This window comes from Carcharhinus amblyrhynchos, chromosome 11, assembly GCF_965287045.1.
Source record: "Carcharhinus amblyrhynchos chromosome 11, sCarAmb.v2.hapA, whole genome shotgun sequence".
Taxonomy (NCBI): domain Eukaryota; kingdom Metazoa; phylum Chordata; class Chondrichthyes; order Carcharhiniformes; family Carcharhinidae; genus Carcharhinus; species Carcharhinus amblyrhynchos.
The window spans coordinates 60,911,437-60,927,166 of record NC_137334.1 but is presented as its reverse complement, the minus strand read 5'-3'; the positions used below and the strand labels follow the sequence as shown (position 1 = coordinate 60,927,166).

Sequence of the window (15,730 nt, the reverse complement as noted above, 5' to 3'; positions counted from 1 at the left end):
AGGTTAAAGGCCAACAGATTTATTTGGTATCACAGGTTTTCGGGGAGCACTGCTCCTTTATCAGGTGAGTGGGGCCGCTCACCTGTTGAAGGAACAGCTCTCCAAAAGCTTGTGATACCAAATAAACCTGTTGGACTTTAATCTGGCATTGTGAGATTTCTTACTGTGCCCACCACAGTCCAACGCTGGCATCTCCACATCTTTTAAAATTGGATGATTAGACAATGGTGCTGCACATTGCACTATCGACACACAGTGATAGGAGTTGGTGAGATGCTATTTGGGCCTTTGAGTTCCTGACCCCGCCTGGAATGTGCTGAATATCCTCCTGGGATAGAGAGGTAGTGGTCATTCCCAACTGAGCTTTTTCAGGATGAGACTGGAACATTGTCATGGAGTGGACACAGACTGCCCATTCTCTTCAATGAGTTTTCATGAGACTCCCAGTCATTGACATCTGTATATTTCTAGCCAGTTCATTTTCTTATTATATAAGAAATAAGAGCAAGAGTAGGCCATCGAGCCCTTCGAGCCTGCCCCGCCATTCAATAAGATCATGGCTGATCTGTCGTGGCTCAGTTCCACATTCCCGCCCTCTCCCCATAACCCTTAATCCCCTCGCTTATCAAAAACCCATCAACCCGCGTCTTAAATATTATTTAGCGAGGCAGCCTCCACCACTTCAACGGGCAGAGAATTCCAGAGATTCACCACCCTTTGAGTGAAGAAGTTCCTCCTCAACTCTGTTCTAAACCGCTCCCCCTTTATCTTGAGGCTGTGCCCCCTAGTCCTACTGTCCTTTCTGAGCGGGAAGAGTCTCTCCACCTCTATCCTATCCATCCCATTCATCATCTTATACGTCTCAATGAGATCTCTCCTCATTCTTCTAAACTCTAACGAGTACAAGCCTAGTTTATTCAGCCTCTCCTCATAGCTCAACCCCCTTAACTCCGGTATCAGCCTAGTGAACCTCCTCTGCACTCCCTCCAAGGCCAAAATATCCTTGCGTAAGTGCGGCAACCAAAACTGCACACAGTACTCCAGCTGCGGCCTCACCAATGCCCTATACAGCCGCAGCAAGACCTCCCTACTTTTATATTCAATCCCTCTCGCTATGAAGGCCAGCATCCCATTTGCCTTCCTGACCACCTGCTGCACCTGCAGGCTGGGTTTTTGCAACTCGTGCACAAGGACCCTGAGGTCCCTCTGCACCGTCGCCTGCTGCAGTTTTTCGCCACGTAAGTAATATTCCTTCCTACCATTATTCCTACCAAAGTGGACCACCTCGCACTTGCCAACATTAAATTCCATTTGCCAGTTCCTGGCCCATTCGCCCAGCCTATCTAGATCCTTCTGCAGACTCTCCACACCCTCCGTGCAATTTGCCGTTCCACCAATCTTGGTGTCATCAGCAAATTTCGACACCGTACACTTGGTTCCCTCCTCCAGATCATCTATATAAATGGTAAATAGCTGAGGCCCCAGCACCGACCCCTGGGGCACTCCACTAGTCACCAACCGCCAATCCGAATAGCACCCATTGACCCCCACTCTCTGCCTCCTAGCTGACAACCAATCCTCTATCCATGCTAACACCCTACCCCCAACTCCACGCCCCCTTACCTTCTGCAATAACCTCTTGTGAGGTACCTTGTCAAATGCCTTCTGAAAATCAAGAAAGACCACATCCACCGGCTCTCCTCTATCCACCGCCCTAGACACATCCTCATAGAACTCCGATAAATTTGTCAGACACGACTTCCCCTTAACGAAACCATGCTGTGTCTGCTCTATCAAGCAATTCCCCTGAAGATGCCTCGCTATTTCCTCCTTGATGACGGGTTCTAACATTTTACCTACAACAGACGTTAAAGTAACCAGCCTATAATTCCCTGCCTTTTGCCTGCCACCCTTCTTAAAGCATAACATTAGCCGTTTTCCAATCTTCCGGCACTTCCCCGGAATCCAGCGACGTTTGGAAAATAACCACCAAGGCATCCACTATCACCTCCGCCATTTCTTTCAGAACCCTTGGATGCATTCCATCCGGTCCTGGCAACTTGTCCACAATCAGTCCCTCCAGTCTGCTGAGCACCGCCTCTCTAGTAACAATAATGTCATTGAGACCCTCTAGTCCTACCACCTTTCCATCGCTAACACCCAGCAAATTATTCACGTCCTCCTCCGTGAAGACCGAAACAAAAAAGTTATTCAAGACCTCAGCCATTTCCCCATCCCCTACCACTAAGTCCCCCCTCTCATCCTCTAAGGGTCCCACATTCACCCAAGCCAGCCTCTTCCTTTTTATATATTTATAAAAACTCTTGCTATCCTTTTTTATATTAAGCGCTAGCCCAGTTTCATAGTTTCTCCTACCCTTCTTTATCAACTACTTTGTCAATCTTTGTTGACATTTAAACCTCTCCCAATCCTTTTCTCGCCCACTGCTCTTAGCTACTCTAAACGCCTCCGCTTTTAATTTAACACTTTCCTTCACCTCTTTCGTTATCCACGGCTTATTACCTCCTCCTACGGTCCTTTTTAACCATCGGAATAAATTTCTGCTGAGCACCAAGAAAGATCTCCTTAAAGATCCTCCACTGCTCCTCAGCAGACCTACCTTCCAACGCGCTCCCCCAGTCAACATTCGCCAATTCTTCTCTCATCCTACCGTACTCCCCTCTGTTCAAACAAAGGACGCGTGTCCAGGAACCCACTTTCTCCTCCGCCATCTGCACCAGAAACTCCACCATACAATGATCACTCTCCCCAAGAGGATCCTTCACCACAAGGTCCCTAATTCTACCCGCCTCATTACATAACACCAGATCCAAGATAGCTTGCTCCCTCGTCGGCTCCAACACACACTGTTCAAGGAAACTATCCCAGCAGCATTCCAAGAACTCCTCCTCGAGCCCACCGCGTCCAACATGGGTCGACCAATCAATATGTAGATTGAAATCCCCCATAATTATCACCATTCCATTCCTGCATGCCGCACTTATTTGCACGTTAACAGCCCGCCCCACCTCCAGATCATTATTCGGGGGCCTATAGACGACACCCACCAGTGTCTTCCTCCCTTTGCTGTTCCTAATCTCCACCCACAACAATTCCACTTTCTGCTCTTTGGTTCCTATATCATCCCTTGCTACCACCCTGATGCTATCCTTAATCAGCAGAGCTACGCCCCCCCCCCTTTTTCCTCCCGCTTATCCTTCCTAAACACTTGATACCCCTGGACATTCAGCTCCCAGTCCCTGTCACCTTGCAGCCACGTCTCTGTAATGGCCACCAGATCATATCCATTTGTGCTGATCTGCGCCACCAGCTCATCCACTTTATTCTGAATGCTTCGTGCATTCAGATAAAGTGCCTTCATCCCAGCCTTCACCTGGACCCTATTTGCCAGAACGCCACCAACCATACTCACGCCCCCTACTCCCTTTATTATTGGGACATCCTCGGCCTCTTCCCTTACCTGTACCCTCTCCTTAACTTTAGACCCTGTAATGTCACCTACCCTCGCACCCTCCCCCCCCCTAATTAGTTTAAAGCCCTACCTACAGTCCTATTTACACGATTCGCCAGGACTCTGGTCCCAGCACGGTTCAGACCAACCCCATCCCACCTGAACAGGTCCCACCTACCCCAATACTGATGCCAATGCCCCATTAATTCAAACCCATTCCTCCCACACCAATCCCTGAGCCACCCATTCACTTCCTTAATCTTATCAACCTTACGCCCGTCTGCACTCGGTTCAGGCAGTAGCCCAGAGATAACCACCTTGTCGGTTCTACTTTTTAATTCCATTCCCAGCTTTTCATACTCCCTCCCCAGATCCTCAGTTCGCATTTTGCCTACGTCGTTGGCATCCACATGTACCACAACGACCGGATTCTCACCCTCCCACTCCAGGTTCATCTGCAGCCCAGATGCGACATCCCGGACCTGAGCACCAGGCAGACAACACACCCTTCTGTGCACTTTGTCATTGTGACAAAGGACAGTGTCAATACCCTTAACCCCACTATCCCCAATTACTATTACGTTCCTTTTCACCTTCTCTTTGCCTATGTCCTGCGTCTGCATCACTGTACTGTGTGCAGTTTGCTCACCAACCTCACCTCCCTCGTTCTCATCCAGACTGGAAGCAAGAACCTCAAACCTGTTATGCAGATTGAGAGGCTGAGGCATCTGCATCTAGTAGCTCACTCTGCTTCCCTCTCACTCCGCTGCCCGCTCTGACACTGCCCGCTGTCTACACCAGGCCTCCTTTTAAACCTGGTGCTGTTTTAAAGCTCCCCCACAACTCCCTGCTATCCACTCCCTTAGAATTCTTAAAGCGGTAGATACAAAAAGCCCGCAAAAATGCTTTTAAATGATTTAAACAGTTCTACAAGGTAAGTTCTTACTACGAAAGTGCTTTAAACTTATTTAAACAGGTTTTTAACAGGTAATTTCTTATCTGTCTCTCTGCTCCTTCACTCGTCTGCTCCAGCAAACAATGCCTCAATGGTCCTTTCGATACTTGAAACATTGAATTTTTATTCCAGAATGGCAGAGTTCCTGTAGAATATCTAGCGAATTAAGGTGATTATTTTATACTTTCATCCTGGTCATTTAAACCTACCTGCTCGCTTGGAAAGTATTTGTGGTCATATTATCAACTGCTACCTGTGTCATATAGTGGAGTTTGTTTCTTAGCTGGTTTCGTCACCACCTCCGTCCCAAGCCAGATGTAATTCCCTTAATTTTGTTTTTCATCCAAAGCATAGCATGGAGTTTATGAGGTATAGGGTTTGTCTTGTGACTTCTGTAAGTGATTCAATCCTAGATCCTGGACCTGTGGTGATCACTAATATAAGGTCTTTTGGCTCCTTATATTTTGTCCTCTGTTATTTTACCAAGCATACCTTTTGCCTACAATGCAAAGAAGCAACACTGCTCCATGCAACCACAAAGAGCAATTTCATACAATGAAGAACCAATCTAAATTTGTCAGATCTCAATCTTTTATTCCTAGGGGTCTTGAATCTGCAGTAATGCATTACGTATAGGACCTATGCCAGGGGACCAAGGAATGCACCAAAATCAAGTTTAACATATTGAATTCTCCTTTTCTGCCACAAGAGGAAGCTCTAACACAGCATAAAACTGTCTTGTATAGTTTTTGTTAGGGCCTCTGATTGTTTGGATGATATGAATTCTGGTCATGTTGTTACTATAACATACAAATATATGACCTTATTACAATCTTATCAACTCTGTAAGCAAAATCTTAGGTTAGTTCGATGTTAACTCTGATGCCAGGAATTCTCATGTTCATAGTAGCAGCAGCTGCTGATAGCCAGGAAGACTCTTCTAATGTAAACCAGTTGTATGACAACTAACCACTGAATTTCCAAGCTATTTAATCATTACAGCCCACATGGAACTTAAATTGCCTCTGGGCAACTGACAGTCAGGTCAATTATTGAATGTCATTTCAATTACATTTTTTTGTGTCACAGGTTATACATATGATTTGTGTATATGTATGACTGTGTATCTATACATATATTTAATTCAAATATATATATGTATATATATTTGACATTCCAGCTACAAGCTGCTTTCAATTGTTTCCATAACCAATGCAATCAGGCATCTTCACAGAACTTTTTTTTGAATTGCAGGAAATATATTCCTTGATATATTTAAGAGTGCTATCTTAGTGCAGTTTTGCCAATATAACTGAAAACGGGTTTATTACCAAACAACGTTTCTAAACAGACTGTCTACTCCCCAGCTATGAATAACCTAGGGGGTGATTCACCCATCTTTACGCTTTTTGGCAAGTGAGGATGGGAGAATCGTGTGTCGGTCATTTCGCAGGATTCGTGCATGCGTTCCCAATGCATGTGTGTCTCCCAGAGCCGGAGAACAGACGTAGTCAGGATCGTGCTGGAAACCAGCAAGAAGTCTAAGTAATTTAAATCCTTTTTAAATGTATTTTAATTCTCATTATCAGGCCCGGCATGGAATTCTTTGAGCCTGATAACATCTCCCACCTCGCCAGGAGTATTTCACTCCAGCAGGATTTAGAGCAGCTCCCCACTTGCAGGGAACTAGCAGGAGACTCCGCCAGATGAAGCGGGGGGAATCGGGCTCCCCAGGGGACAGGCTTTGGGGAGATGGTTCCCCCTGGCATGGGCACCTTGGCAGTGTCAGCCTGTACCCCCAGCACTACCCAAACAACAAAGTGCCCATGGCCAGGAGCAAATTGGCACTGCCCACCGGGTAATGGGCACTGCCGGGGGGGCAGGGCCAAGGGACAGGGCCTATTGTGGGTGGGGTCAAGGGGATGATTGGTTGGGGGCCTGGCTGCCAGTCTGCATTGAGATCAGTTGGGGCTGGAGGGAGGCTAGCGATTGGGGTGGGCTGAGGACAGGGGTGATCTGCCGGAGGAGGGGAGGGGGCTGCCTCCTTGGGGGGTGGGGGTGGGGGTGGAGGTCTGCCTCCTGGGGAGGATGGGGCAGTCAGCAGGGGGTGTCTGCCAGGGTTGGGGGTATGATCTCTGGTGGGGTGTGGGGCTAGAGATCTGGGCAATCTGGGATGCGGGGTGGGGGGTGCGGGAAGAGGGGTTAAGGGGAAGGGGCTGGCCTGGGAATGCTAGCAGGAGCCGCAATTGGGCCATGGGGTTTGGGGAGGCAGCAGTGCGAAGGACCTGGGCTGGCCAGCAATCGAGCTGGCCAGGAAACAGGGAGAGTGACAGATCGGGGGCCACTGCATGTGCTTTTCATGATATCCATGATTGTGGCCTCTGCAGTGCACAGAATGTGAGAGATTTGGGTCTGAAGTTGAACTGAAAGAACAGTCATGATTTACACCAAATTTCTCACCAATTCAGCACTTTTGGGAGAATTGCCCCCCCCCCCCCCCCTTAGTTTTTGAATAGCTGAAAATGACATTAAAACATTATATGGAAGCATTTACTCATTTCATTAGTGTACAATGTTTAGGTTCTTAGTAACTTGAATACTTTTTCTAATATTTAAAAGCTTTTAAATATATATATATTCGTATCCTTGCCCCTAAAACAGAAAAACCCTCCATTTTTAGAATCTCCTTGAATACCCACAAACAGGCATAATTAGCAGAAACTTGTCTTGCTCATTAAGTCAATTTGGGGGTGGGACCGGAGCTGTGGGCAGTGCCAGTTTCTGGCACAATGTTTTTAAACCAGCTGGTTTGTGGATACTCAGTGTGCGCTAGATGTAATTTGTGCTTGAAATTCCTCAATCTTTTGCTCTGGTTTGACCAATCTCGGGTGGATTGTGCCGAATAAAACCAGCTCAACTTAGTGTAAGCTCCAAGCAATTCATGCCCAGATTGTCAATTTCACACAAAGTGGAAATTCTACTCCATGTTATGCCTGCATTTTGTATATACATGTACATTTTATATATAAATCACACACACACACAAATATATATGCATTATAATACCAGAGGATAATTAACTCATAAAATTTTCATTTTCTGTATTTTTACAGAGTCTCTGACTTGCAATCCAGTGGGTGATTTCCGATGTGACAATCATCGGTGTATACCACTCCGCTGGAAGTGTGATGGAGAAAATGACTGTGGAGATGAATCTGATGAACGTGACTGCAGTATGCATTAACATTACGCACATTGGTTAAACAGAATATACAGCAGAAAAATAGGGCATTTGGCTAAACCAGTCAGTTTGGTGTTTATGCTCCAACTGAACCACCTCCCATCTTTCCTGATCTAACACTATCAACATAATCCTCCACTTCCTTCCCCTTCAAATGTTTATCTAACATCCCCTCAAATAAATCCATATTACTTGTGCCGACTACTACCTTTTGTAGCAAGTTCCAAGTATCACTCTCTGAAAGAAGTTTCTTCTGAATCCCCTATTTGATTTCTTATTAATTATATTGATGGCATCTGGTCTTGCTCCCCGCCACAATTGAAAGCACTTTGGGCAGAATTCCCATCCCACCTGCCATGGGAATTGTAGCGGGCGGGGCACAGACCATACTTAGATCCTTTGATCTCGGGTGGGATTTTCTGGCCTTGAGATGAGCACAGCAGGAAAATCCCCTCCCCTAGTCTATAATTTTAAATAGCTCTATTTTCTCCTTTAGTCCCGAGTCCACTGTTTTTCTGCTACCATTGTTAAACTGACTCGTTTGCAGTTCTTTCTGTATCACTTGATTCCATTTAAACCTTCTATTATTCTTCATGTTCTTCTGGTTCAGCCTCTGGTAGATTGTGATACTTTGAAGTATGTCAGTAGTTTTTCTTCAAATGCAAAGCTGGCTCGGTGGCATGTGCTGTACTTGTACATTGGCCAACTTCCCTGATCTGATTTTGTCATTACAAAGTAGCAGTCAGCCACATACCTGTGTGCTGAATTTCAAAAAAAGCAGTGTAGTAAGTTATCACAGGGAAAGGGAAGAAAATGATTGATTGCTGGCGCAGAGTGGTAGAAACTCACCACACAGATGGGAATTTAAACTTACCCAATATCAAAAGGTGTTAAGTGGTCTTCATGCAGTGATTGATAAAATGCTGCTACCACTGATGATTTTTAATGTAGAAAATTATGCATCAATGGATAAAATAATTTAAGTCAGTCCAGCTGGATAGTTGGTCCCTTGATCCAATCTGGACCTGAACCAGAATCTAGAATTAGATTTATACAGAACCTTTGTAATCATTGGGATCCATTTGTATTTTCAAATTCCCACTGTGGAATGTTTTGTTTGACAAATTAGACTCTCATCTTAGATGACAGAAGACTGTTGGGAAGACTGCCTTCACTAATCAGTTTGATGGAGCTATGTTTTATTTTAGGCCCGCGCGAGTGCACCGAAAGTGAATTCCGCTGTGACAATCTCCGATGTATTCCTGGACGTTGGGTGTGTGACCATGATAATGACTGTGAAGATAACTCAGATGAACGAGACTGTGGTATGATTAAAATTAGTGAATGTAGAAGAAAGAAGTATGTGCGTCTGTATGGCAAGGGCAGAAAAGATTTCATAGTGTCAGTGTTCTAAGGAATGTTACTGTCTCAACGGAAAGTTCTGAGTAAACTAACAATGAACACATGCAAAATAAACCAATTTTAACAGTTAAAATGCGTATAAATATGACAAGCAGATTTTCTAATTTTCTTACAGAAAAGGGCTTAAAATAGTCATATTCTATACTATTGCAGTTTCTAACTGCCAATAAATGGCATAATAAATGTGTTGTTGTTTGCTAGTAGTACTCAGTCACTATTGCATCCAAAATGAAGGAGATCAGTAGAACAGTGGCGAACAAGAGTACCCACCATCCAATTGCTTTGAATTCACACAACTGGGCTCCTGCCTCTGAGGACACAATTCTAACAGTTTCTTTTACATACTGCTTCAATCAGTGACATAGTTCTTTTGCCATTATATCAGACTATTTCACCTGACAGTATGTCCCTTGAGCTTGTTAGGCAAAGTCTCATGCTCTTCCCCCAACATGTGAGGGGACTGAAAGTAGGGGTTCATTCTAGATGTAACCACATTATTGAATAAGGTGTGTTTTTGTCTTCAGTTGTTTTTGTCATTCATTCCAATGTCTGATTTGCAATTATAACAACAGCACAATCTTGATCGTGGGATTTCAATGTCTCATGAGCTTTCGACCTAAGCTCCTATTCCCTTCTGGTAGCCTCAAGCATGTCACCCTTGGTGGTATAAAATTGCTTGGAATTGAGAGTGCACATTTATAGCATACCATTTAATCTAAAAATTCTCTTAAACATTTGTCCCATTCCCCCAGTATATTGAGACCCGGTGGTATCCCGTCTCTCTCAAACTTGAAATCATTTTGAATGTCCTCTCCAAGACCATTAAGAGAGATAGTGAAAAGCACATGCCCTAATATTGATCCCTGCAGGCATCCACTAGTTACCAATCTTGAGTAGAACATTTGCGATTAATAATTACTTTTGAATGCAATCAATTTGTTTATTCCTTTAATAAGTATTCACCAACCTCATGAGACATGGAGGGGGGTTGGGGGGGGCGGGGGGGCGGGGGGTGTGGTTGGTGTCAGGGTGGAATTGTTAAAAATAGTGTGGTTCCACTTTTCGCTCTGTTCATGCTGATGCCACATTTCCTGATGCTGATTTTAATAGCAGGTGAAATTTTCAACAGGCCCTGGTGGGAGCCTTATTAATAAATGCACATCCAGGTTGCTTAACATATAGAGGAACCCACTGGCCTTGGGATGTCAGCCACACAAACTATCCAGACCGTTGAAATAAGTTTTTCTAAAACTTTCTGGGCAAGGTCAAGGACAGTAAAAGTGTTCCTCCAGCTGGGACACAGAAAGAACAGGTTGCTGCTACCCCAGTGGATATCCCATAGTGATTTTCATCCAGCGAGGTACTTGGATTTCTGGTGTTATCTACTCTTATATATTTTTAACAGAGTTGCTGACATGCCTGCCTGGTTACTTTGAGTGCTCCAGTGGTCACTGCATCACAGAAAGACTCAGATGTGATGGAAATGCTGACTGTGTAGATTACTCCGACGAAAGCACCTGCCGTAAGTTTTTTTCAATGAGCACTTATGTAAAATGCTAATTTTAAAAAGAAAGCTGCTGAACAAGCTGAAAATACGCAGCAGGTTTATTAACAACTGAAAGAGCAAAGACTCTCATCAGAGCTTCTGTCAATAGATGCATTATAGAGATAACAGAAACAGAAGATAGGGGAGAACTGTTTGAAACCAGGAATATTGATTCAAAAGAAACAATAAACGGATTGAATAATTTTTGCACAATGGGTTAATGGTTACACACAGAGCATGGTGGCACAGTGGTTAGCACTACTACCTCACAGTGCCAGGGACCCAGGTTTGAGTCCCAGCTTGAGTCACTGTCTATGTGGAGTTTGCACATTCTTCCTGTGTTTGTGTGGGTTTCCTCCAGGTACTCCGGTTTCCTCCCACAGTCCAAAGATGTACGGGTTAGCTGGACTGGCCATGCTAAGTTGCCCCTTAGTGTCAGGAGGACTAGCAAGGGTAAATGCATGGGATTTATGTGGAGAGGGCCTTGGTGGGATTGTGGTTGGTGCAGATTCGATGGTTTGAATGGCCTCCTCCTGCACTGTAGGATTCTATGATTCACATTATACAAAGAGCATTAGATTTGATATGTGGAAAGGCCTTATAAAGGCAAAGAGAGGGTTAACGATCTCTGTCATTCACTGTATTAATGTAAGCATTAGTCTATTTAATCAGGTTTGACTATTAAATATTGCATGAACAAAAGTAGCAATCCAAAAATTAATCAAATGTGATTTGAAACTTGAAAGGCAAGGTGTGCAGTGAAAATCCAGGAGAGCTGGGGATAGGGTGAAGAATTGAAGTTGTTGAGGCCAGTATTCAGACCAGAGGGCTGAAGAAAGTCCAACGGGATAAACTATATTTACTGAAGTTTGCTTTGAGTTTATTTGAAGCAAAGCAGGAGGACAGAGATGGGAAGATCAGAGTGAGTTATAGCCCATGTGGGTAAAATAACATCCTATTGCCCATTCCAGCTGTTTTTCTGTGAATCTATTCATTACTATATACATAAATTGCATCCTCATAGAAATATATTTTTAAAGCAGTGGCTCAAGAGATGCAAAAATGACATGTGGGATTTGTTTTGGAACATTTTTGGGCTGAAAGTAGACAGTGTGAGAGCACATTAGAATCTAGAGGCCCCAAGCTCACCAAAATTAGGCCTCATTCTAATTTTGCCATTGCACTGTGCACAATAATTTACTTATTGATGCAAAGCATGAGTCTATCCATTCCTTGAGCAACAATTTCAGCCAAATCTTACCAAAGATATCATAGTATTGATCTAAGATTGCATAGCAGTTATAGTACAGAAATAGACCATTTGGCCCAACTATGCAGGTGTTTATGCTCCTCACAAACTTCTCCCAGTCTCCTTCATCAGCGTGGCACAGTGGCACAGTGGTCAGCACTGCTGCCTCACAATGCCAGGGACCCAGGTTCAATTCCCAGCTTAGGTCACTGTCTGTGTGGAGTTCGCACATTCTCCCCGTGTCTGCATGAGTTTCCTTCAGGTGCTCCAGTTTCCTCCCATAGTCCAAAGATGTGCAGGTTAGGTGGATTGGCCATGCTAAATTGACCCTAGTATCAGGGGGATTAGCAGGGTAAATGCGTGGGGGTGGGATTGTGGTCAGTACAGACTGGATGGGCTGAATGGCCTCCTGTACTGTAAGGATTCTATGATTCTAACTGACCCCTTCAATCTGTCCTTCTTTTCCTCTCTCCCTCATGTTTATTTAGCTTCCTCTTAAATTTACTTACATTAATTATTTCACTGCTTCTTGTAGAAGTGAGTTCCATTTTTAACCAGGCTTTGGGGAAAGAGCTTAATCCAAATTCTTGATTCATTTTATTCATGGCTGTCTTATATTTCTGTCCTCTAATTCTTATCACCCATGCACACGCGTACCCTGGCCAAAACTGTCTAAATAACCTGGCTTTTCTAATCAACCAAAACATTTATCCAATCATTTGCTGTTTTTTACAGGGCGTGATGGTTGCAGGTTTGCTTCCTGCTGTAGATTAGATGGAAGAAAGTTGGCCATTGATTTCAATCCATTGACACCTGTTAAAAATGTATGTGGATCATTGTTGGACGAGGACAAGACAAGGATTCTCTTCCAAATCAAATAGCTTATTGGGGACGGCACGGTGGCACAGTCAGCACTGCTGCCTCACAGTGCCAGGGATCCAGGTTCGATTCTGGCCTTGGGTCACTGTCTTTGTGAAGTTTGCACATTCCACCTGTGTCTGCATGGGTTTCCTCTGGATGCTCCAGTTTCCTTCCACACTCCAAAGATGTGCCAGTTAAGCAGATTGGCCATGATAAATTGACCTTCAATGCCCAGGGATTAGCAGGGTAACTATGTGGAGTTATGGGGGGTACGGCCTGGGTGGGATTTGTGGGTGGTGCAGACTTGATGGGCCAAATGGTCTCCTTCTGCACTGTAGGTATTTTATGTCTAAGCTAAGGCATATAAAGTTTTCCCAAAACTGCTTGGCACTTGTATCCCAGCAGCAGTGGGAGTGGCAAAGGACAGAAAATTGATCAAAAAAGTGAGGAAGAATAAAGCCAGGATATGTGAAATAATACTATTGACTACATAAATGATGGACATCTTGTATCCCACCACCGCCAATGACTTTGGGATGCCTTGCATTCCTTGTATATTGTTATGTATTTTAACTTTCCACGAATAGTAATACATCTTGCTAATTGTTTGTTTCTGCCCTCCACCTATGTAGCAACCCGGTACGCAAATGGAACGTACTGCCCACCCTTCCTGTTTGAGTGCAAGAATCATGTCTGTGTCCAGCCATACTGGAAGTGTGATGGAGACAATGACTGTGGAGATGGATCTGATGAAGAACTCCATCACTGCTGTAAGTCTTTTCAGTGAGTTTTTAAAAGCTTTAAAAGTGAAGTTATCCATTATTACAGTGGTAACATATTTTGGTAAAACAAACACTCACCATCGGACCTGGCTGTTATTGTCATGCCTGAATTATTTATAATTCTAGGCAGTTGACCAGGTGGTTTATGATGATACTGCCCTTACAACTTTGCGGGCCTCCTTTTAGATGAATAGGGCAAAAATCCCCTTTGCTGTTTGTGAAGCTGTATCATGTGAAAAAGACTCCAAGTTATGTAGTGGCCATGGAGCAATGGCAAAAACCTTTCATTTAGCACTGAATTGGCAGTTTCACTCAAGAATGAGGATTTTGAAAATATCAACCTCATCAGAGGTGTGCTTCCAAGACTAACGCTGCAGTAAGTTGTTGGGGCACATAGTTGGCCATGGAGAAAAGTCTGGGAGGAGAGGGACGGGGTGGTGTGGTGGGGGAAGGGGGGGAAATATCTTTGCATTCAACAATACCTGTGGAGTAATGTGCAGCTTCAGCAAAAAAAAAGCAGAGGCCAAAAACTTTCTGTTATCTCTCTCACCAATGGCTAAGCTTATTTGTTCAAGTCTGCACCACTTGAACTACAGGCCAAAGCCAGGGGCTGCACCAGAGAAACAAACAGGATGGGAAAGTGGAAGAGTTTCACTGATTTATTGGTTAGGGTATGTCAGAGAAGTAGCATTTATATTTACTTCAGCAATTTTCCTGTACTTTTCCTGCACCATATTCTTATTTTTCTTCAGCTGAGTGCTTCATGGAATTACTGGGTGCGAAAGAATTATCCTCCACAAAACTGAGTAACAAGTGCCATTGATTTGGATTTCATCAGTTTATTTTTGTAACTTAACATAGAAACTAGAAATTCTGTGTTCCTATTATTGCTATAAATGTGGATAATCCCCACATTTGTTCACACTATCTTACACCTGCCATGTATATGCCCACACCCTCAGCCTGTCCAAATCACATTGAAGCATTTCTGCATCCTCTTCATCTTCCCACCCAACTTTGTATCGTACGCAAATTTGGAGAGAATACATTTAGTTCCCTCTTCCAAATCAGTAATATATAACGTGAACAGTTGGGGTCTAGCACAAATCCCTGCAGAACCCCACAAGACACCGACCGCTAATCAGAAAAAGACCCATTTATGCCAACTCTTTGCTTCCTATCTGTTAATCAGCTTTCTATCCATCTCAAGCCATTACCTGCAATCCCATGTGCTTTAACTTTAAATAGTCGTCTGCTATGTGAGACCTTGTCAAAAGCATCCTGAAAGTCTAAATAAACCACATCCACTTGTTCTCCTCAGTCAAATTTACTAGTTACAGCCTCAAAGAATACCAATAGATTCATCAATCATGATTTCCCTTTCATAGATCCATGTTGACTTTGTCTGATTACACCACTGCCTTCCAAATCCTTCATTATGGATTTGAGCAATTTCAACCAGTTAGGCTCACTGGTCTATAGTTCCCTGCTTTCTTTCTACCTCCCTTTTTGAATAGCAGGCTTACATTAGCTACCCTTCAATCTGTAGGAACTATTTCAGAGTCCAGAGAATTTTGGAAAATGACCACCAATGGATCTACTATTTCCAGGACCACTTCTTTAAGTAAGCTGTGATGAAGATTATCAGGCCTTGGAGATTTATGCACCAATCACATCAATTTCCCCAAAACTATTTCTCTACTAATGCTGATTTCCTTCAGCCCCACACAAAAATATGTTTCTTTCAGCACTTCTGAGACATTATTCATGTCTTCCTTTGTGAAGACAGAAGCAAAGTATGAATTCAATTCCTCGGCCATTTCTTTATTCCCCATTATGAATTCTCCTGCTTCTGACTGTAAAGAGCCAACATTCATTTGTGTCAATCTTTTTCTCTTTACATACATATAGAAACTTTTACTGTCAGTTTTTATGTTTCCCGCCAACTTACTTCCCATACTCTATTTTTCCTTCTTGATCAATCTCTTGGTCCTCCTTAGAAAGCCAATGTTTTGCTACTTTCCCCTTTACATGTGCTTATTTTGTATGTAAAAATGATCCAAGTATCAGAATTTTTTTTCATCTATCGCAGGATCATTAAATCATAGAAAATTCCAGCATAGAAGGAGGCCATTCCCTCCATTGTCATTAAATCTCTACAGTGCAGAAGGATGCCATTTGGTCCCCTGAGTCTGCACCCAC

At 43.7% G+C, this 15,730-nt stretch overlaps 1 protein-coding gene across 6 annotated transcripts in view; it reads left to right on the top strand.

Moving 5' to 3' along the window:
* lrp2a (low density lipoprotein receptor-related protein 2a) overlaps positions 1 to 15,730 on the top strand; it is a 298,347-nt gene that overhangs the window by 238,147 nt on the left and 44,470 nt on the right. For all 6 annotated transcript variants that reach the window (XM_080199227.1, XM_080199226.1, XM_080199224.1 and 3 more), the window contains 4 exons: positions 7,541 to 7,660; positions 8,877 to 8,993; positions 10,496 to 10,612; positions 13,379 to 13,516. In XM_080199227.1, coding sequence (XP_080055353.1) covers positions 7,541 to 7,660; positions 8,877 to 8,993; positions 10,496 to 10,612; positions 13,379 to 13,516 — 492 coding nt within the window. The remainder of the gene's footprint in view (positions 1 to 7,540; positions 7,661 to 8,876; positions 8,994 to 10,495; positions 10,613 to 13,378; positions 13,517 to 15,730) is intronic.